At 41.7% G+C, this 23,398-nt stretch overlaps 1 protein-coding gene across 1 annotated transcript in view; it reads right to left on the bottom strand.

The window, feature by feature from the left end:
- atad2b (ATPase family AAA domain containing 2B) overlaps window positions 1–23,398 on the bottom strand; it is a 69,752-nt gene that overhangs the window by 39,355 nt on the left and 6,999 nt on the right. The window contains exons 14-24 of the mRNA XM_085133522.1: window positions 22,548–22,707; window positions 21,515–21,605; window positions 20,977–21,288; window positions 20,155–20,311; window positions 18,706–18,892; window positions 18,341–18,526; window positions 12,851–12,986; window positions 11,191–11,384; window positions 10,946–11,105; window positions 8,340–8,462; window positions 6,484–6,612 (exon numbers count right to left, since the gene is read on the bottom strand). Of these exons, the coding sequence (XP_084989648.1) occupies window positions 6,484–6,612; window positions 8,340–8,462; window positions 10,946–11,105; window positions 11,191–11,384; window positions 12,851–12,986; window positions 18,341–18,526; window positions 18,706–18,892; window positions 20,155–20,311; window positions 20,977–21,288; window positions 21,515–21,605; window positions 22,548–22,707 (1,835 nt within the window). The remainder of the gene's footprint in view (window positions 1–6,483; window positions 6,613–8,339; window positions 8,463–10,945; window positions 11,106–11,190; window positions 11,385–12,850; window positions 12,987–18,340; window positions 18,527–18,705; window positions 18,893–20,154; window positions 20,312–20,976; window positions 21,289–21,514; window positions 21,606–22,547; window positions 22,708–23,398) is intronic.

The raw sequence follows: 23,398 nt of genomic DNA, 5'->3' as shown, positions 1-23,398 counted from the left end.
CTGAAAATCGACAGTGCCCCTTATAATCCCGTGTGCCTTATGTTTGAATTCTGGTTGTGTTTACTGACCTCGAAACGATTTTATGTACACGGCGCTCGAGAATCTGTCAAATGTTTTAGTACGACTTTCCGAACATTTAATTGTCCCAGAGTAATTGGCATTTCATGTGAAACATACAATGGTCAACTCGCTGTAAAAAAAGTAGATCGAATTTGGATGGAAAAGTCTAATCCGTTTTCTTTGCTATAGCTTTTTTGATCTTTTGATTTTGACATACAAAACTACAACCATTCTGGATCAGATGCTTTAACTGTAGAGGACATACTTGGAAACAAGCATGCCTAAAAAAAGAAAAACTATGCGCCCACGTGGACTGCTTATAAGTCAAAACATGGGTAAAATTCCTGATTTCTATAAAAGTATGAACATTAAAATGCAGCTAGTGATTATTAAAAATCGCCATTTCCTTCTCTTTTTTGCTGAAGAGGTGCCGTATATGGAGAGAGAAAAGTGCATCTGATCTCCGGGTTTAATGGAGATGTGGTGATTAGCCTTGACGTGATTGTAGGACTAAACTGATGTAATTAAAAACCTTGTCACCACACATTTCTATTCTTATGATGGTCTAATGTGACTCTGCTTTTAAAGAGTCCCTAGAGATGTGAGCATGGATATGTGAGTTTATATGAAGGAAAGTTAATCTTCACCAAAGAGATTAGCTTCTCTATTGTAGGCGGGGGGGAAAAGGTGTCGGTATCATTACCAATAACCGCTGAAGCCAAAGGATTAAAACCACTCGAGTGAAAATTTGTAAAGCGTGTTTGAGCAAAATACTCAATAAGAATTGTAGAAGGTTGTTAGCGTGCTGTCCAAACCAAGCCAAACGTTATGAAAAACGCAGGATTTTAATAGGAACACAATTCCTAGTGTTCCTATTAACAGTTCACATCCTATAAAACCGAGTTTGAGTATTGCATGAAGTTCAAAAGACAATGTAGGCCTCATCAACAAATCCATATGTCATTTCGACTAATCAAGCACTAATGCATCATGTTTGTGCAATTGTTCCAGTCAATTACAACTTATCAGGACCGGGCAGAGAGAGGGAATGCACCCCATTAGGCTGCTTGCCGTTTACTAGCTTCTGATGTTTACTGAAACTGACTAATCGACTGCACTACGGTAAAAACAATGAGAGTAAAAGCCCAGGAGGCCTTGTATAATTTTCTGTCTGTAGTACAGACTAAATGCTGGAATGCCGGGCTGCCCTCTAATGCTGGAGAGAGGCAGAGTAAAAAAGGAGAACCCCTTTATCACAGAAAGCACAGCTCTAGATCCACTTTAATTGGAATGGCAGGCAAGCCCGTCCTTTGTGAAAATTCAAACCTGTCTATTACCAACAGAAGCTCAGGAATGACGGAAGATATTCCTAGAAGGAAAACAAAGGGAGTGTCATTTGAGGTTTAGTCATTTGATAAAGCAGTCCATCAGCAGAAATGTTGCTGTTAATACACTGTATGAAAGCTTTTAGGCTCAACCGAGCTCCACAAAGAACAACAAAAATAATAAAAACAACACTGTGCAAAATGGACACCTACGCACTGGCAGTATTTTCATACTCACCCTTGCCCTAATCTGTCTGTACAACACTAAGCACAGCCTCTGAAAAGGCATTAACCATATATCATAATAGGGAATTGTCAGCGTTATAATACTTTCTGTCTAGCATTCAGAAGCCTCCCGCCCTCACTCACTCATTTACTTCCCCCTTTCCCTCACTCTCTCCCTTTTTCTAGCATCCTTAGGCAACACAGCTTGTCGTCATTGGGCATGCACAGAGACACTGAGCACTGATGCTCAATCATTCTAGTGCAACTCTCCAGGCTCATTTCTTTCAGACAGAAATGTAAGCGGTTTAAAATAATATATATGGTTATCTGCATGGCACAGAAATAAAAAACACACATTAAAATCCTGTGAAGAGCCTCATCACACAACGCTGTAAATTGTGCACACTTAGCATGTGGCAACAGCAACGCGCTGAGATATGTTGGGAGTGCAAAGATCCACATATGCAGAATGAATCTTCAAAGACATTAACTAGTGCAGATAAGCTGACACTGATGTCAGCTCATCTGCACCCCAAAACAATAAATTGAAGCAAGAGGCATCACAGATAATTTTACATTCATTTCACGCTTGGTGCCACAATGATCCAACAGGCATCTGTGCCCACAAAATGGCAGCTTATGCTCGGGGCTTTGCACGGATTTTATTAGTGACTGCCACGGGGTGTCAGAGTGTGCAGCTCAAGATTGCTTCTGCTCGGTAGCCAAGAAGTGACTTGAGGAGAATCGGTGTCCAGTTCTAATAACTAATAATAACATCATCACCTCAGCTTTAGGCAAGGTGCTTTGTTTTCTGCTGCTGGCCACCAGCATGTTCTCATTTGGACCCTTGAGAAGCTGAGGAAATATTAAATCCACACAACAGGATGATTCATCACCTCTGGTCTGTACCAGATGGCGTTTACAGGGGTTTGCAGTACATGTAATGTAAACTGAAATGTGCAACTTACTATATTTGATCAACAACTATCATGAAGAAATATCTAGATAATTGAATACAAGAATGTATTATGTAACTGCAAAAAACCCCAAAACAAAACCTTATTTTATGACAAGTTTTGGTCCTTAGGGTGTTTAATTCTTCTCATGAGACATCGTTAGGCAGGCAACTGACAGGTCCTAACTTCGTTCAACAAGATAACAACTCCAAATATACAGATAATGATAAAGAACCATATTCAGCGACAAGAAAAGTAAGTACTGCAAGGAATGGCAGGTCCCCCGCTGGGAAGAGACAACTGAGACAGCCTAAAACCACAGAAGAAATTAGGCATGTTTGAACCGAACTATCAAAAGCTGTTCATGTGTGCACCTGAGAACTGCTGCTGTTTTGAATGTCATGGAGGCTTACACAATATAGCCGCTTTTTTTTCCCTCCATGTGTATGAAGGTAATGACAAATGAAAGCTACTTGAGGCATTATTTTCAAAAGCATCTAAACTTTAGTCCGAGTGCTTAAACCTTCCCACAGAATTGTGTTCTGGTATTTAAAACTTTGGACTCAACAACACAGTCTCTTTCATTTTCAAGTTCATTTGGCAAACATGGCAGCCTCTTAAACAGGACAAGTGCCATTATTACTTTTTTTCAACTATGAACTGTAACAAAATAAAGGAACTTATTCAAGTACTTAAGAAAATTTAGCAAATGGAGCAAATTAAATGAGATGATTAGACTGAAAAAACTGGCTAATTGTACATCCGTATTCCATTTACCTGAAATGTTAGGTTACATATACACCTATAGAACAGAGCTGTATAAAAGCTACAAAGACAACAAACGCTTTGCAGCTGCTGCAGATTCAACATGTCTTCGGCACGCTGACTTCAAGGTAAAACTTCATTTAGTGGGTCCATGTAAATATGAAAGGCACAGATGAAAAAATCAAGTTAACCAAATTCTCCGCTTTGTGTTTATAAATGAAAGAGAGTGCCCTTATATTAACCTATTTCCTTGTGCGCTGCAACCATCACAGCAAATCACAAGCTGCGTGCCTGCTGTCCCTTTGAGCCAAAATTCAGGCCATCCTTTTATGCAGTGACTACTTCAGCCTGAGGTAAAAGGAGTGTTTATTGTGACTTTAAAATACCCCATCAAGGTCTTATGATGGATTGACATTGGCAACGGAGAGAGGATCTGCCTGTTTATTGTGATACCAGGCTTGGGGAGAGGCAAGGCGCAGCAGTGTTCCATCTCCATGAATGCAGCCGGGTGGCTGTTGCCTTGGGCGTGCCATTGAGTGACGCGGAGGACACATTATGCAGCATCTGCATCGTTACTCTTGTCTTCCACAAACGGTTCAACAGTTGAATAAGACAATCTTCATAAGTAGCAAAAGAAAAGCACTGGTGAACCGTGCCAACAAAACACACCGAGTTTAGTCTTTGCCAAAGTGAAAATGTAGCCGGCCACTTGAGACAAAGCAAGAGAGAATAATCAAAAACTGCAGTTCAGTTAAGCAATTAATAAACAGCTGTCTTGTGATGGCCACAGAAAGAAACCCTGCTGATTTAGCTTGTAAAACAGTCATCAGTGAATCAGGAAAACAGGGGGCTAAATTATGAATGAAAGGAAGGCACTCCACATGAACCCAAAGCTGGTGGTGATGCACTATGAATGAACCCAGCCTTTGGCCCAGGTAATGGGCCTTGGTTTTTCTCCTGGGAGGGGGTGGCAGGAGAAGGGGGAGGGTGAGAAAAGAAGGGCCAGGAGAGGGGAGCAGAGAAACTATCACAAAGCCACCCATGGATTCTAATGGAAACCCCATCGCCCTTCACATTTCCTTGTGCATTAACAGCAGCAAGGTCTCCCATCTTACTAACCCTGAGAGGGCTGGTAGCAGCAGCAGCAGCTGCCCGCCCACCATCTACATTCTCAACGACTCGGCTTATCTACCCAAACTGCTTTTAACACCTGAATCAGAAATACCGCTAGCCTTTCAAAAAGCCTTCCACGTAACTTTCTCCATGCTTTCAAATAGTGCATTGCATCCCTGCTACCACTCTGTTATATCTGACTGTCATGGGCAATTCTCAGCTTCAGGCCAACAGAAAAGAGGGATGGAAGGAGAGGGAGAGTGGTGGCCCAGATAAAAGCCCTATAGAGCTGCAGATGCCCAAAGAGCTCCAGATAGGCTCTATCCCCGGAAGGTAATGATCTAGGATAACTTTGACCTTAAAGTGTCCTGCAGGGGAAAGGTAATAACCCCAGAATGACCTGGCTGAAGTGGGTGCAATTTCAGGAACGATTCTTCAGCTCTGGCATCTCTTCCAGCTGATGTTCCATTCCTTTGTTATGTGGCTCTGTCATATCTCGGCACATAACTGGTTCAATTAGCCTAATAGCTGCCTTGCTGAGGTGCACCAGGTGAGAACTGGCTGCCAATGTCACCAATTAATCACCTGAGTTAGCCTAATTAATTAAGTCTCTGGTGGAGGCTGATAACGCCTCCCCCAAGAGCTTTTAAATTGCTGGTTAGTATCTGTGACATTTAGCGTCATAGATAAAGACTGCAGCTAAAGGTAGCACATACAGCTGGCTGACACCTGTTATCAAAGAAAAAAAAAGGTCTGTGCAGATTAATAAATTACACCCTTCTTTCACTTTGCCACTGATTTGTTTGGATTATTTACAGATTATATTACTTAAAATGTTGCAAATAATTGTTATTAGCAATCAACTTATGACTAAATACACTTGCATAATATCATGTGATGCAATACAACAGGCAGCAATTTGGAGATTATTTAAAATATGAATACTCTGGCTAATATAACATATTTTTGTTTCCACTTCTCCAGTGCTGAGGTCTTCTACCAAAGCCTCATTAGTTAACCCTGAACTGCTGTTTAGGTGAACATTAATCTGCACATTTCACCTCCACGCTATCAAACTGTTACTCTTGGCTTTAACAGAACCTGATGAGTTGCAGTGAGCTTGAGTTCACAGATGTTTGCCGTTCAAAAAGAGATGCCCTCCTCTCTCAAGAGGGCACCATCTCCCTCAGAGAACGCATGGTTTACTCACACAGTAGGGGTTCCTTTAGGTAAACTCTCATGAGAGACAAGCACCACCTAGTGTTGGACTGGTGCACTACACAGGCACACAAAAAAGCCACAACAGAGCATTTTAAATAGCTTTTACCGCTTCAGTCATTAAATTTGATCATCTCACATAATTAACCATCATTATGTAATGATGTCGTTTTATAAAGAAGCGAGGGTCTCAAAGTGATCTCTAAATTTTTCATTTTCTGTTGATCTCATGGCTGCAGAAGACCCTTTGGCTAGCATCTCAGTCTTCCCTTACCCTATCCAGGTAAATGCTAGAGAACATCTTTTCAGATTACTTGGATAATCCGCTTACCTTTGATTTGTAAAAAAAAAAAGGTAACAGCCTCATTAGTCTGCCCCCCATCCATTCCCGGTCCTCCCTTCACCTTTAGGCACCTGCCGTTTGCCACAGGTGGGCATGTAATTGCTCTGTGGCGTGGTCATGTTCTGAATGGTTAGAAGAGAGCAGCTTTGCTAATGAGGCTGCTCACTGTGTTGCTTCTCCACTGCTGAGAAATGTATGCGTGTGTGTGAGGAGCCAGGTGTGGGGTGTGTTGAGAATCACATACATCTGGTATTCTGTTGCAGTACGACACAGCTGCTGGCTGCTGTGTTTGGGAGAGTCAAAAGTTTTGAGTACATGTGAGTCGAGCAGAAAGGCTCGCAGTATTTGGAGAGAATCTCAGTTTTTTCTGCATTTGCTTGACACTATAAGGCAAGCGTGTGCATGATCAGCCTGTTGAGCTCATCTCCCACCCCGCTGTGGGTATGTGTGTGGTCTAAAAGATTGCATAAATACTCACTAGTGGTGCAATGTTTCTCAGTGGCATCACCCTGAGTGCTGCTCCTGGGTTGCTCCTCTCCCGCACTGTGGTGCTTCCTGGTTGCACCAGCACCCGGAACCGCTGACAGCTGAGCCGGCGTCAGAAGGTCTGCGGTGCCCACAGAGGATCAGTTACCGACAATGGACAATACTCTTTGTGCTTTGTGTGTGTGCAGTTCAATGTGTGTAAACACGAAAAGCACGCTGCTGGCAGTATATTATGTCAGCGTGTATGTGAGAATAAAACACCAAAAGGCTATGAAGGTACGTTGGCAGACATTGATAAAAATGTGATGTGACACACAAAGATGACCAAAGGGTTGTGATATGCCGAGTGAAGTACAACTGTGTCACTCAGCACAGACATTAATATTAAAACTACAAAGATATAATTTGCAATGGTTATGTTTCACTCGGAGCTCGAGTATGACAGGAATAAAAAACAGAACTGGAAGCGTAGAGACATGCAAGCCCCTGAAAATGAGACATTTCAACTCTAACATCCGGCGATATTTAAGTTTTTAGCCAAATTTATCACAACTCCTTTCATCTTGTCACGGGGGAGGAACCCCCAACCACCCCCGGACGCACTGTGGGTTTTGAACGCCGCTGCAGCTGGACATCATGCAGTGCTGGGCTAATTGATAGCTTTATAGCAGGACCTTGACTGGAAGATTAAATATTTACACTGCTGTATTCCTCCTCTCAGGCAATTGACTTCTGCTCCTGCAATATTCATTTAGCATCCTGTGCTTTTAGTTGCTAAAAGAGGAAATCAAAAGAAACGGTGACTTCTGAAAATTGGCTTTTTTTTGCTTGACAAGAAAACCGTCAGGCCTCTGTGGCTGATGTCAATAAGACCTCTGTGCATACTTCAGATTCTATTTTATATGAGAAATTTGGTCTTCTTGTGCAGTTCCCTGGCAGTCGCATCACTTTGAGAGGCAAAGATGGAAGATAACCTCAGCTTCAAGAGCAGTTTTGTGTCCATTTAAAAAAAAAAGTCAGTGCAAGGACTGCACACATCCTGTTTTTTCTGTCGGCATATGCCCACACAGATATGATTTGTAGCCCAATCTGGTCATGGTTTACATTACTAAGAGGAATGTAACAAGTGTGCTGTGCTCTTTGTACAAAATGTTGTTAATTAATGTTAACTCCCACGTGGGTATGTAAAGCAATCAGAATATTTAAACAAGATTATACAGATTTGTGCTCAGTATTTGACAGCATACATAAAACACATCATATTACTGTGTTGCCTGTGTGCTTCTATGTGCATAAGCCTAATTTAGATTTACCCTCCGTCCACCCAGCACTGCTTGGGGCTGTTTGGTGAGTGTACAAATATGGAGCGTCAGGCAGACAGCTAGCACAGAAGGTACTGTCTGAAACACTGGAGCCTGAGGCGCCACTCCTTTTTGTGCCACATACTCTGCACTAAAAACTGACTGCTCCATCAAGTACTGCTGGGCTACCCTACAGATTTTCTTCCTAAAAGCAAATTTATATTCTCTGAAAGAATCTATCAAAGACTTTCCAGATGAGAGGGGGGGGACCACACAGCTAACATTAACTGGCTTGAGTTCATTATTGAGCTGAGCCTGAATATTCTCCCAAAATATTTATTTAAACGAACTGTACTTTTAAGTGTCATCATTAGTCAGCTGACACAACAATATAATGAAACGCAGCAAAACACTCCTAACAAAATACTGGAGTAAGAGTTATTAAAATGATCACATTGGAAAAACTGTCTTCTTTTTTTTTAAGCAGCTAATTTAGGAGCAACCCCCCCACCCCACCCCCACTTCTCTATTTAAATGAAGTTCTTACCCCTCTTCCTGCGCGCCTCCTTAATCTCTTCACACATGCGATCAAACTCAGGGTCCAGCTCAGCAGCGAATATGGCATGGGCTGTGTCCTTTAAACTGCACGCTCTGTGCCTGATCACCTTGTCTGAGAAGGGAGGAAACGACAAAACAACACAAATGAGGAAACACACAAACCACAGCTTTCTGTATAGGTCTGCATTCATGTGCCATATGGTCAGAGACATGCTGAGAACATAGTGCAGACATCTACCCAAATCTCTGGTATGGCATTTTAAATATTCATTTGCCTCCCATCATGAAAGCATGCTCTCCATACCCTAACGAGCAGGCAAAGCAAAGAGTCAATAGAAAGCCTAACCCATTCCACTGTATCTGTGAGAAAGGGGAGTGTAGAATTTTCTCACAGTACCAACAAAAGGATAGAGCTGGCTTTGGTGAGAAATGTTAGTGGGCAGAACTGCAGACATGAAAGCAGGAATGCCACTACTTCAAACATTTAAGACAAAGTTGGGTGCATTATATGTGCACACAACCATATATATTGCACATACAAAGAGAAATATTTTTAAAATGCACACTCATTATCTCTCACAGTCCTTACACCTTTATAACTTCCAGGCCTTGTTCCCTTTAGATGTGTCACAGCATCATTAAATCCTCAATTCCCCTTGCTTCTGCATCCATGGAGGGAAAATAAAGGCAGAGCTGCAGAGGCAGCCTAAAAGCATAGTCTCTGTAAACAGGCCGCCTCTCATTACAGCAGGCAGTGGGAGAAGAGTTCAGGCATAGAGTGGCACAGAGGTCACAATCTGCCAGCTTCCCTTGTCTAATTGGAGGATTGCTGCTTAATTGCAATGGAGGCAATTTGGGTGCATGTGTGTGTGTTTTTCTACTGACAGAGCACGTCTCACAGTATGCTCACGGACGTGCATTATAAGGGCAAAAAATGCCTGTCAGTGGACCAAGTGTCAAAGGCCAGGTGGGATGCCAAGAGCTCATCTGCAACTTTATGGACTCTGCCTAACCTCCCCATCTAAAACTGGCAGGGACGGACTGACATGCAACTCTGTTGCTTTAGCGTTCCTTTATAGTTAAAGGGTTGCTATTGCCATTTCCCCCAATCAGCTAAAGAGTATTTCTAACCCTGAATCGTACTGTGGAGCACAGAGATATCCCAATTTTTAACCAAATTATTTAGCGAGGTGGGGAGGTATAAAGCAAGCAAACCAACATGACTGGACGTGGAGGACTTTACGCTAAACTCAGTGTGAAGGACAAGGAGAAACCGACCACAGAGGGATAATGAGGTTCTTTCCCAAGCACTATGAGAGCTGGTGGAGAACTTCCCAAGCAGCATAATTGTGCAGGGTCTGGGCCATATTCCCTGGACCAAGCACAGGGCGAGCAGACAAGATGCTTCGTTAGTCTTCTTTATTAAATTGCCTAATTGCATTTTTTTTTTCCGTTAGTGTATCATTTGTAGGCCGTGCATTCCAACAAATGACCCAGGCCCTCGCCTGCAAAGAGAGAGATATGATTTATTCCTTTGGGCAGAGAATTGCTTCCCATTAGTATCGGGCAGCTGTATTCTAGCAAGGGTGCCGAGGCAGCTAAACACACAAGGCAAGAATTAAAACAGCAATTTTAAGTGAATGTTTTAACGCAGGCCTGCCACGTGCTGCCTTCAGTAAACATTATATCAGATTTGAATCATTTGGTGCAACAATAATATATAATAATATAATTATATAATAATATATTATATTAATGCTAACTGCTATATTATATTAATTGTAAATTCTGCATAAAACACATCACCTTGAGGAGGCTGTGTTGTGGTTGTGAACTGAACTTAAATGAACCTATTATAAATAAATAATAAATGCATTTATGTTTACAAGTGTTTTCCACCAATCCTTATAAAGCCCATTCTAAGCCTGGAAAATGTGCTGAGATGAAGTGTGGATGGGGTAAAATTCAGTTCAAACTGCAAGAAAGGAGACAAATTAAATTTTAATGCATATGCAGCCTTCCACAGCTACAGAGCATGAAGTACACTGTGGAAATGCTATTTTCAGTGGGGGCTGTATGTACTGCATTTGAATTTCCAAGTTAGAGAAAACCATATTTAAGCAATTTTACCGCCTGGAAGCTCTCCTTTTAAGTCATTAAGTATTACATCTAATTACTTTTTACTCACCAGTGGTGGTCTAATGGAACACAGCCATGACTAGAGATACACAGGCTCATATTTATTTGGATATGTTGATATAACATCAAGGGAAATTGGACACTGGGAGTTTTCTATAGATATTGTGCCAGTTTTAGGAACGATATCACAAATAAGCTGGGGATTAAATAATTATACAACTTTTGGGGAAATTTTCTAATTTGCTTCACTACCAAGGGGTGTATAGAAAGCTTGATATCAAAATAAGATCTGTGAGTTAATTATGAGATAGAACAGATATACTCAGCCTACCTTGGTAATACAAGACTATTTATGAGTTTTTTTGTTTGTTAATTTTTTATTTTACATTTGTGACAGCCTGCTGGTGAGATTGTATTTATGTACGTGGATTCATAAGCCCAACTACTTCTCCTCACCTCCAGGGTCCTTGTCAGGATTGTATTCTAAAGCATTACTGCAGATGAGGTCAATGTCCACCAAGAAGTCCTTGGCTGTCAAGTACTGGTGGGTGTCAATCTTTGTCATGACAGTGGATAGGTCCATGGGCTGCCTAATCACCTCCAGGTAGTCTGACACCTGAAACATAAACACTGAGTTTGTGATCTCATTCACAGTTTGACAAAGCTGGTGTCAGTCCCTCCACAAATCAATTCCACTCTACCTCTTCAATGTCAACTGGCTTGCTGAAGATGTTAAAACGTTTGTCAGTGGCCAGGCGCTTGGTCACGTCCCTGAGAAAGAGCCTGAGCTCCCGTAATGTGTTCTCCTCCTGTTCAGCCAGGCGACGCTGTTCCTCTGCTGAAAGGACTCTCGGGCCTGGAGCCTCCGCCACCGGCAGAACCTCTTCACACTTATCTGTTTGAGGAGGAAAAGCAAGAAAAGTGCATAAAGTATATAAAGTTTTCACACTGCTTCCATCCATCCAGCAAGACAAAAAAAAAAATCTAACACATTAAAGAACTGAGTGTCTATGGCTTAGCAACAAAGCACCAAAGATTTGGCTCAACTATCAGCACGAGTAAAGCTGCTAAACAAAATCTTTTGGTTTAAAGTCAGACACCAGTGTCATTATTGACCTTTTCCTTTTAGCACCATTGCAAACAACAAACAAACTTAGTCCAGTGAAGAAGAACATGTAAGGATACGCTGAGACAAAATAACTGTCTGACCAATGCCAATTTTTTTAATTAGGTGTTACCTTTTCCTGCTTCTTACTGATTTTATGCCATCGAAACAAAGAAATTGTTGGGGGAAAAAAATCAATAAATAACCGTTTCATAGCTCATTGGAGTTGTCTATTCTTATTATAGCCTCTTTGGACATTTAAACAGTAAAACAATTATTGTTCCAAAGAAAAACAGTAATAAATGTCAAAAGCAGTGAAGGTGCATCCCTAGATTTAAGATTAATAAGCTAACGAAAAAAAACTCCCCTGGTTTTGAAATGCACCTAGGAACAGCCTCTGGCCAGTGGCAAAGCGATAAAGCAAGGCCAGCAGATCTTCACCCTTCATCTCTAGAGGTGCCCATACTTGCCCAAGGCATGAGCCGATATCGTTAGGAGGGCTCTACAGCACCTAAGGGCGCTTCACTCAGCAGCAGCAATCCAACTCCTGATTCTAATTATGGTTAATCGCGGCCGGGCCCTCTCACAGCAATTCCTCTCTGTGCTTTTCTGCTGGCCTCTCTGCAGGAAATCAGACTGCTGTCTTAGAGATGCAGGAGCCCCTGAAGAGCACAGAGCGAGTACAGCAGGGGACCCTCCTGGTTTGCATCAATGAGGAATCGAAAGATGAATGCTGAACGCCATTTCCATTTGAAAGCCCGGGTGGACAGCATTCTCATATTGAACTGGAACAGTAGACTTTGGGAAAACTGAGATTGAGCAGTAGGGAAATAGCAGGGGGTAATTGTACTGGTGGATGGGGATGTGATTGAGGGGTGCTGTGGCCTGATTTCGATGTGGCTGAGAAATAGAAATGTCCAGGATTCACAGGTTTCACACTGGGCCAATCTTACACTTCTGTGTGCACCACCCTAATTACCTTAACATCTGTACATATTTTTGCCGAGGTGAAATTAAACCAATTCTGAACACACGTACACAAACGCGCACACGCGAGGACCGTTTTTAACATACCAATCAAATAACATTTGCTCCTCCGGTCTACATCTAATCCGAAATAAAAGGAGAGTTGAAAAACGAAACCAGAGCTAGAGAGGTAATAATACAAGCAGTCAACACCGGCCAACACTGCCCTCTAGCACTGACAGAAGAAATGAGTCATTATGCTATTTACTTATGTACTCATAAATAGATACCTGCATTCCTGAGGCGTGGTGGAGGCCTGGCTGCTTGAACCAACAGGAGGTCAGAGAAGAAGTGCCGTATTTCCTCTTCTCCCGGAGGGGACAGTGCAACTACTTCCCCATAGGTCCTCTGGAATATACTTCTCACCTGTATTTTTAAAAAGAAAAAGAAAAAGGAGTTTAAAAAAAAGAGAAAAAAGAAATAAGGGTGTTTCTGAAAAAAGACTCACCAACAGAACATGTCAAACCTTGTTGCCAGGCCGGTATACTTAGTATGTTTATTCTAAGGTGCCATTTTTCATTGAGCACTATAAGGCAGTTGTTTCATTCATTTTTGTTCCAAATAGAATTCATGAGATGTGAAAATATTCCACTTTGAGCCAATTTAATTTCAGTTTGATACCAGGGGCACAAACTAACTGCTTCCACTGAAGTTTGTTATGTACATTTTTGTTAACACAGAAGCCAAAGATAAATAATAATTACGACGTTGACGCGAGTCCTCTTTTCATCTGTCGCTACATTAAACTAATGCACAAAATAGCACAACAGAAACCAAGCACAGGACGTAATGAACGTGGAAAATAAAAAAGTCCACATTGCAAACCAAAGCGGTAAAAAGAAAACAGGACTTGTTATTTCTAGTAGAACCCAATTGATAAACAGCCAACTGTCCAAGGTTTGCAGACAATGCATCGCCTTAAACATGCGGCAGATTTCTTGTGGGGAAATTCTCATATTATAAAAGCAACAAATTTCCCATGTGTAGGAATAATAAAGGTTATCTTATCTTAACTGTCAAAAACTGCAAATCAGAGTGAATATGAGGTGTTAAAACAATCGGTTAATAAACACTAATGTTAGTAAAAGGTGTTTGATAATTTCTCAACCACAAGTCTACTAAATATAATGCATGTATGAAGTATTACAGATGTCCTCAGTGAACGTGCACAGCTAAGCAGTGTTTTGAAAAAAAGAAAAACAAATAGCACTGCGGTGGATTTTAATGGATAAAAACTGTTCATATTGGATTGAATTCAATTCAACTGAAGTCAATTTTCTTAATGGAAAACAACAGAAATGGAAAAACTGTGCTGAACATGAGACCCTGTAGTGGATGAGTTACATGGTCTGATTTGATGCGTTTTCTTTTAATGGTTGTTTGTTTGTATTTTTTCCTCTCAGCCTGCAGGATTCAATAACAATGTTTCAATGACTCTAAATTTGGTCTGCCTGGTAAGTTCTGATGTTTCAACCTGTATAATTCAGAAGGACTGACTAAACTGTAAGTATTAAAAAAAAAAAAAGCACGATAACCTCATTCCCTGATAGCCAAATGTTTAACCTGAAGCAGAACCTTTTATTATCACATACAATGCACGCTTGGAGTCAAAAGACCTCAAGTGAGAGCATCATTATAATTCCTATTATTAATTCATTTTATTTGAAGAGGGACCATGGACAATATTAACATAAATGTCGAGTTAGCTTGGGCTCATTTGCATCTGTAGTCCCTCTGCAGGTCATACGCAGAAGATCATAAGACCTGCCGATGTGTACATTTACATGGATGCTGTATCCTAAGTTAGTTCTGTGACGGAGCTGAACACCAGTTCCAACAGGATGCCCCGCTGCTGACGAAGCGCCGACTTTACTCTTTATGATTCCCCCGCTATTTGTCATTCACATCGATCCTCACCCTTAGCTGTGGCATGTTTGCTCGCTCTGCACCGCTATCTGGTGTCTTTCTTTCACACACTCTCTGAATTACTTGCTCTCCCCTCAGAAGAGGTTAAAAAAGGAGAAACTGAGTAAAAACAGTAGGAGAGCCAGAAAGAGATCGTGGAGGTAGCACACAGCAGGTAATGATTCACAGTATTTTTATTATGATAAAGGCTGCAGGTGTATTAACACCAGGAGAGAGAGCAGTAATGTGTAGACAGATGAATGTTTAAAAAGGAAGGGTGGGTGGAAAGTATAAAGGGAATGCCTACTGGCTAGAGAGACTGTAAAATAAAAGTGGACACCTATTCTTTATAGACTCAGATTAGGGTTGTTAAGCTGGTTTACACAACAACTTTCAAAGTTTGTAGCTGGAAATTAATGTTTGCAAACCTATAAACTGAATCACATGAAAAGTTTGTATATGTGTACAAGAGACACGTAGGTTTCCATTATCACCGTTCTTTCACTTCATGCTTATAGAGCCACTTATCTCCATCTCCAATGCTTTAAAGGCTTTATTTAGTAAAATCACATTCATGCTGGCTAACCTGAATCAAATTCCCAAGTCCCTACCTACTACGTGGCATCTAGGGAATAAAAGTGAGAAATCTGCAAGAGTAATGGATAACTGGAACACTGAAGCTCCGATGGTGGTAACATGGACCGTGAATGTGTCGCATCAGCAGGAGCTTTTCATTCACTGGACTGCATTCTGAATCTCACATATGAACTCTCTCTCTCAAGCTTGGTATGAGTTTTCTGTAGTTACTGAAAGAGCAAGAGAGCGAGGAGCTCACACATCCTGAAGGAGCTCCGAAAGGAATCGAGGCTCCTTTGCTCTGAAACAAGTCAGTAGAGGCAGCGGCACAAATAACTGGAAGGACATGCCAAAGGGATTACATTTTAGCCATCACCAAAAAGGGCTGGACGATATGGATGAGAGAGAGGTTCTGCTGGCTTACTTTATTTAGCCTGCTGCCACTGTGACCCAGGCCCAGAAAAGCAGAAGAAAATAGATGAATAGGAAGTGACAATTCATTCTGCCAGTGCACACACTGTCGTGCTTTGATAAGTGACGATTTAGCATGAACTGAGGAACAATGGTCAGTGATGATTTTGCTTTTGGAGACATAAATAGTGCATGACGCAAAAGAGCCAGTGTGCATTTAGAAACCATTGAAGAGGTCAGTGTCAGATATCTGAAACCCTTTTTCCAAGGTGATGCATAAGTTGTGCAAATGTGAAGCAGCAGGCGAGATTTGCTGTTCACTTTCAATGACTTTTCAGTAACTGTGCTATTGCGGCGTATCACCCAACACTGGCCTTTACAGCCCAACCTCAAGTGTGAACAGCAAAACAGCTGCAACTCAAGTCTGGCTGAAGGACGCACTGCACAAACATCACTACGCCTCATCATCCATCTCACAGGACATAAGTGTTACTACACTGTATTTATTGCTCCTTGGCACTGCAACCAGATTACCAATGCATTATTAATCATGCTTTTATGGTCAATCAGCAGTGGATAGAATTCACACTCTACAGGCTGTTGATGCAGTTATTGTGCACTTGAACAGTATAGCAATGCATCAAAGACACAGCAAAAGGTGATAACAAAGATACTGAGGGATGCCACCATCCCTCCACACTCTTCCTGTTGAACCTGGAGCAAATTTTCCTTCTACTTTTATAGAAAAGGGAGTCAATCTTAGCAGGCTGAACGACTGTTAAGGGAGAGAGGGAAATTATGTAGTTGGACCCAAGCCTGCAGTGTCAGTTTTGGCTGGGGAGGGATCCTACCCATTCCCTGCTGAGGCTTGGAGCTGAGACAGCAGCTGTCACTGTGTTCTCCGTGCCAGAGAGAAACAACACTCTCAGAGATAGCCAAATCACTTAAAGCGCCATAGATTGCGGCATGTCCGTGCCTAAAAATGATTGATAAAGCAAACAAATCCAGCAAATAGGTCTAATTAGGAGATGAAACAAGCTTTTAAATAGCCTGAACAATACTCCCAATCAGTGGAACCAACTCATGTACTCGTTATGTTCCCATTGCAGGATTTAAAAGAAAGGCTGTAGATATAAGCAGTGCAACAGAATTTCTAGCAGCAGCAGGAATGACTGAGTTTTTATACCATTAGCTTCAAATAGTTACTTCTGATTTCTTACATTTTGTCTGGCTTTAACCACCATTTAGGGTCATCTCAGGGCAGTCTGAAAACTATTAGAAACCTGCTTATCATAAATAATCTTTCAGTCAATTTATGTCACTGATTACACCATAACATGGATTTAGTCATGTATGTATCTCTCTCTATAAATAAATAAAATTGGTGTGCTAAAACACACCTAACTAAACTAAAGCTTATCTTAAGTGCTAAGTGGAAATGTCACTTCCAGTGTAGCATATTTCAACGAAATCAATCTTCACATCACTTAAAGAAAAGTCAATCCATTAAGGTTGCTGCAGCTGAGAATGAGGGCTCATTTAATTTCCAGCAGTGAAAATGTCAGTGGTCAGCACTGTCAAGCTATGAAGTATTTTCTCAGAGTAAATAAAGCCACAAGTGTTAAGCAACAATATTCATCTGTCTGACAACCATTAATCATCACACATATAGTCTAAATGTTCATTTACAGTCAGAAGACAGTGCAGACTGGGGCACAGTGTGGGGTACAAAGCTTGATTATTTGGTTTTCCAGACTGCTCTAAACTGCAGCATTTTTCCTTGAATGTTTGGGTGGGAGTAAGGACTCCCTGTTGGCTTTTTGCTTTTTTTTCCCCTCATCAGTCATTGGTTAGCAAAGTGTGTGTCATCAGCAACAGAACTTCAAGCGTTGTTGTCAGTGCTGCCAGATTTATATCCGGTCCGTTTTTTGTTTTAAATAAAAAGATATTTCGGCTTGATGTTTGGGTCAATGTCTAACTATGTTTGGCTTTGGGTGGTTTAATTGTTGGAAAGCTTAGCCTACAGCAATGACTTTTGAACTGTCAACATCAGTTCAAAAGTCTTGCCACTGCTCTGGTACACACACACACACACACACACACACACACACAGGAGGGAAAGTAGCATGACCGTAAATGCCAGCATAGCTTCAGCCAACAGAATCAATTGATAGGCTTATCAGCTTTGCATTTTTCTACAGAGAATATCCAATATATAGCAATTATTTTAATTTTGTTTTATTCCAATATAAACAAGCACAATAAATGAAGTTCTAAAATTAAAAAATAATGACATTTAAATCATTTTGATTTTAAATGAACCAGTCTTTCATTCTTTGCAGTCTCTGTTGCCTTCATTTTATCAACAATGTTTATTTTCTTTTGCTTTTTATTTTTCATATCTCTGGTTGAACAAGGTAACCCAAAAAAGTCAAGCCTGATAAGGAGGTGGGGAGGTGGGGAGACTGGGTTACCACAGGAGGGGGATTGTTACGATAGTGATTATGACTGATGATTAGGGTTTCAGTGTTTCCCCTCAGCTGACTGCTCTGAAGGGTTGGGTGAGGTGTGGCGGTCAGCGGGTGACAAAGCCAAAGTAGATAAAAACTGTGGGAGCAGATGACATTTACTGTGATGCACTGTTTGCACTAGCATTACAGCTTAGCACAGGAAAAAAAACTTCAAATCATGCTTTAACCTCCAACACCACATAAAAAGGACACTGAGTTAACAATCTTCTCTTTCACATAATGAAAGAAAAAAAAAGGTTGGAAGCCTTCAGGAAAATCTCAAAATGTCAGCTCAGGTGATCGTGTGTGCGTTCCTACCTCATCTGACAGCTTTGAGTAGTGAGTTTCAGCTGTGGCGAGGACAAGGACAGGGCTGAAAGAGGGCACATCCTGCAGCAGGGTGAGGAAGGTGCTCTTCACAGTATCACTTACTGTGTCCCACCACTCTGAGATATGTGGCATGTATACTACACTGGGCACGCTCCGGCGGGCCTCGCGGAATACCTACAGGGAAAGTGGTCAAGCAAACAATGTTTTCTAAAACTGAAGAAATGGAAATAAAGATTGTGGAAGCCAGCAGATTGCCTACTGTCTCCAAATTTTGTTCTCACAGTAAAACAGCTTCAGTTAAATAAATACATGTCTGCACCTTCTCAGTGCATCGGTATGCGTTTGCGCTTTACCTGAGCACAGGACTCCTCTGGCGTCTTGGCGCTGACGGAGTAGAGAGTGGGCAAGTCCAGGCGGTGTACTGGTAGCTTGTCCAGGTGGTGCAGCAAGGCAGGGGCCAAGTGGGAGCTCTGTCCTGAGCCCGGGGCCCCTGCCAGGAGCAGACGAGGCCTGTATGCTGTGGGCTGTTGGAGGGCAGAGCTAGAGGCAGATGGGAGTTCACAGTTAGTGTATCATCTATCACTATATGAGTGCAGTACAACAGTCCTCCAGTCATTTAAAAAGCCACAGCAGAAGCCCTATTGTTCTCTTTTTACTTTGGTGCACTCACTGTAAAAGCTACAGCTTAGTCCGAGTCTGTAAGAGTTGCTTTTAAATGAAATTAATCTTTGGCATTTGGTGTAAAAGCAATCCCACACAAGTGATGCAGAAAAATAAGCCACACGTGAAGAAGAGTGGTCAGAGGAAAAACAACAGGAATTCAGTACGGTTTAGCAAACATCCAGCTGTGAACACATTACGTGTGCACATGTGCACGCACAAGGCAACATGCCCGCTCGCAGCAGCTTATTGTTGTTTTCAAGGTTTGTGTATGAGCACAATCTTAGTAATCCTACTCTGCATTTTACTTGATGGCTTTTTTGAAGGCAAAAATGACTGGGACTCCTCCCTTATCTCAGAGTTACATGAGTTCTACTTTTGCAGTAATTGTTATCTGTACTCAACCTCGAGGACACGTTTTTGAAACAGAGTTCTGACAAAATCTGTCCTACTGCAGCACAGCTGTTTGATAACAACGCCAATAAGCCACTTAAGCGTGGCTTTGCCTGCATTCAATCCAGTAGGTGCCATTAATCTACAAATCTAGACATGCCTTCAGGGGCTTTTCCTATGTGCATCTAACACACAGTGCGAGCAAATTTTATACAGCTTGAAAGCAAGAAGCTTGATAAGTGCTTAATGTTGTTTATCAAATTGTTCAAGTTAACGGAAAGTCAAAGGCCAAGTACTTGATCCGTTTACTTCCTTTGCCCATCTACATTTCTGAATAGAAGCTGCAATAGCAATTCTGGTTTGTGAGTCGTCTTATCACCTTCTGTTTCCTCTTTCATCCTCTCCTATGATCTAGCCCCTTTGACTCTACAGCTGAGGATTGTTAATAAATACTCCCAGTGGAGCAACTGTATATTTGTTGCCTCGGAGGTTGCCTTCATCTAAGGAGATAGCAGTATTTCAAGGCTCACTGGAGCTATTGTAGCACGAATTAAATGGCGAAAATTGAACCGATAGCACCTGTTTGTACAAAGTTATTGTAACTTCAGCGTTAGAAAATGACGTTTCTTTATCTGAATAGGTCTTAAAAGATTTTTTTTTCTGACACAACATTCATTCCATCTGTTGGTTATGAAACGTAAGCGCCTTTGCACAAAAAAGCACATAAAAGCCATCTTTGGTGAACTCACGAGGAGAAATGGAGGAAGGGTCTGTGCATTGCAGAAGAGGTGAGCTGACTCTTTGGGGATGCAGCAGGCTGGACTTCATAAATGGAAGCAGAGCCTTCCTCATTGTCATCGTCGCTATACAGGTCCTCTTCTAGCAGATGATTGTCACCGCCTAGCACTGTGGGGGACATCGATCATATACACATGTGGCTACTCACTTTTCCTGGCTTTACTCAGTGTACTGATGGCAAACGGGTACATAAAAAATTGTTTCTGAAAAGTTGAATCCTGAAAGTAGCACTGCTGCTGATGTTAATGAAGCAAATTCAACAAGAAAATTAAATTTTTAAAAAAGCAAATCTGCTTATTAGGTAGAGATGTTTAGGCCATTTGATATCATGCACAGCTATGGGATTTTCATGTCATTAATGGCTTTTAGAAGTATGATTCCTGCAAGCAATCTCCAACTGGTCGAGTATTGCATCGAGCCTAATCTGCTGTAAACAGTCTTCTGTTGACTGGAGTGGGAGTTGAGTTATTGAAGTGCTCACAGGATGACTAGTTATCCAATCTCTGTGCCATCACTTCTGCATACACAGGGGACATGTTTCACTACAGACTCTATGTTCACTGTGTGAGGGCGATACAAAGCACTTTGGTAATAAGGTTGGGGAACGAGAGAGATAATCAAATACTACAAAGTACCAACAGGAAAAACAAACTAACTAGAGAGACAGGTGGCAAGAGAGATAAGAGCAAGAGTGACAGTGGAAAAACAGCAGCAACAAAAGGAAAACACATGATAGAATTGAAACCACAGGTGCCTGGGTTCCAGACGCCTACCGTGTGTGTTGTCCCTGTCAGTACACTGAGCATGGGGGAAGACTCGGAGCAGAGCTTTCAGCACCAAGGAGAAAGAAGTGGCCAGCAGGGGCCTGAGGGTTGGGGACAAGGCTCGGCCTGGGGGAGCCAAAGCCCTCTGGGAGGCTGGGACAATTGTCCTCATTGCTTTGCTGAAGTCGCCAGGCCCCAGGACGATAGAGGCGACGTCCAGCTTCAGTTTGACGCTGCTGCCATAGATCTGGGGATAGCGGCGGCGCAACGCCATCAAGGCTGCCTCTGTGCAAAGTGCTTTGATGTCAGCACCGCAGTAGCCTGTAAGAACGAGAACAACAAAGCTTAGTGAATCATTTGTTTTCCTAATTAGGGTTTTACACTGGCTCTTTTGGCACAGCCACCGTGAGCTGCTGCCACTTCATGGTGAAAATTTTTAAATGTCTTTTATTGTTCTACCCGAACACCTGGAGCTTTAAAGTAAAGCTACACACTGCAGTCACTTTCAAAATTGGCATAATGTTTTATACGTAAACATCACTCTTACCGACACATTTTTCTGCAAGTTCATCTAAAAATGGCTCAGACAATTTGGGATTCCAGTCCCGTGTGTGGATCTCCAAAATGTGCTTTCTGGCCTGAAGAGAGAGCAGTGAATAGGGGAAAAAAAAACAGATAAATAAAACACGAGGTAAGAAACCCAGAAAAACACACCATAAATACACCTATTAAATGTAAACACCCTTCACCCTATCTAGAACTGACAACATAATGAGAAAGATCAAAACAGAGCCAAGTGCGTGAATGAGTTCAGCTGAAACGTTTGCCAAAGCTACACCCTACAATTCACTGCAACATCTCCACAGGACTCCGCTTTGATGATCGGGCAATGAGAACAAAGTGGTTTTTATCGTGAATAAAGTGCAAGAGTTTTCATCGTGTTTCATCATATCTACCTTTCTATTCAACTGGCATCATTGAGATGGATTTCATGAAGCTGTCTAGCTTAGGCAACACCGGAACAGAACTAAAACATGTAAAAAGACTCGCTTTTGCATAAGAGAGAGTGTTTTTTTCCCATCCTCTAATCATTCAGAGCTTAGTGAGAAGCCACCACTGGCTTGCAGATTAGCCTTTGATTACCAGTGATCCTACTGTGTGGACAAACGATGCAAGGCGACCCATTAGACAGACTCGATGGGGAGGAGTCACCTGCACTGTTCTGGTCATCTGATTCACTGTCACTTTTACTCACACGCAACATTGTTTTACGCTTCTTCTAAGAGCTAAATAAAGCAATTACGTATGGGAAAAAAATTTAACTTCTAAGACTGAATTTTAATTTTCTAGAAAGCTAATGAGCATCTGCTTTGCCACATGCTTAACTCAAAACATCAAACACTGAGGATGAAGAGGAAAAAAAACAGGATTTTTAATAGCCAGCGGGCTGTGTGTACTAATTTTGTCACAGGACTTATGAGTAAGACTAATTGTGTTTGCATTATTTTCGATCTCCAGCTGGGTGTCATTGAAACAACTGTGCGCACACTTCCACTGTATACAATATTGATGTTTCTTACCTTCTTATCGGGCAGGCTGAACAGAAACTCCCGGTCAAAGCGTCCAGGCCTCCTGAGTGCCGGGTCGATAGAGTCAAGTCTGTTTGTAGCACCAATGACCACTATCTCCCCTCGACTGTCCAAGCCGTCCATCAAGGCCAGCAAAGTTGATACAATAGAACTGTAGAGAAAAGGAGGCAATTACAAAAGCTGCCAGACAGTTATAGAACAACAAATTCAATTTTGTACATGCATGGCTCTAAAACATTATACGCAAACCTTCATGCAAGAGCCAAATACTGTTTGAATCAATACTGATACGGGTCATGAGTTGGTACAACCTAAATTAACAAGGCTTTATTTTTGCAAATGGTACAAAGATTTGGTCCATTAAACAGCCATACTGAATAAAATAGTGTGGTGCAAAGAGCAACTGTGCTTGTGCTCTGTTGACTAAAGCGTGGCAGCATGGATGAAAAAAGAGAGCATACGCACTCTTCACGTTTTGGAATAAACTATGGTTTAAATGGCACTCTTCACAGTTACAAATATTTAATTTTCTAGCAGGCAATTGTTTAAGCAAGGCTCAACTTCAAACTGTGTTTACGTAAAAGGCCTCTTAACCCACGCACAGTTCAGATTCAATGGTTTAAATCAGAAGTGAAGGGCTCCTGATTTCCACTACTACTGTGACCGAGGCTCAAATGAAACTCAAATTCTGTTGACGACAAGCAGGAAAATAGATATCCAGTAAATTTGATTTACAATTGGAGCTACAATGCCAGCAGTTTTAGCGAAACTGCGCCACCTATTGGTAGTTAAAAAGACAGCAGTTTGGAACTGCACATGCAGAGACATGCCACTGCTGCTAA

The sequence above is a fragment of the Neolamprologus multifasciatus genome, chromosome 15 (genome assembly GCF_963576455.1).
Source record: "Neolamprologus multifasciatus chromosome 15, fNeoMul1.2, whole genome shotgun sequence".
NCBI lineage: Eukaryota > Metazoa > Chordata > Actinopteri > Cichliformes > Cichlidae > Neolamprologus > Neolamprologus multifasciatus.
This window is presented reverse-complemented; position numbering and strand designations above follow the sequence as displayed.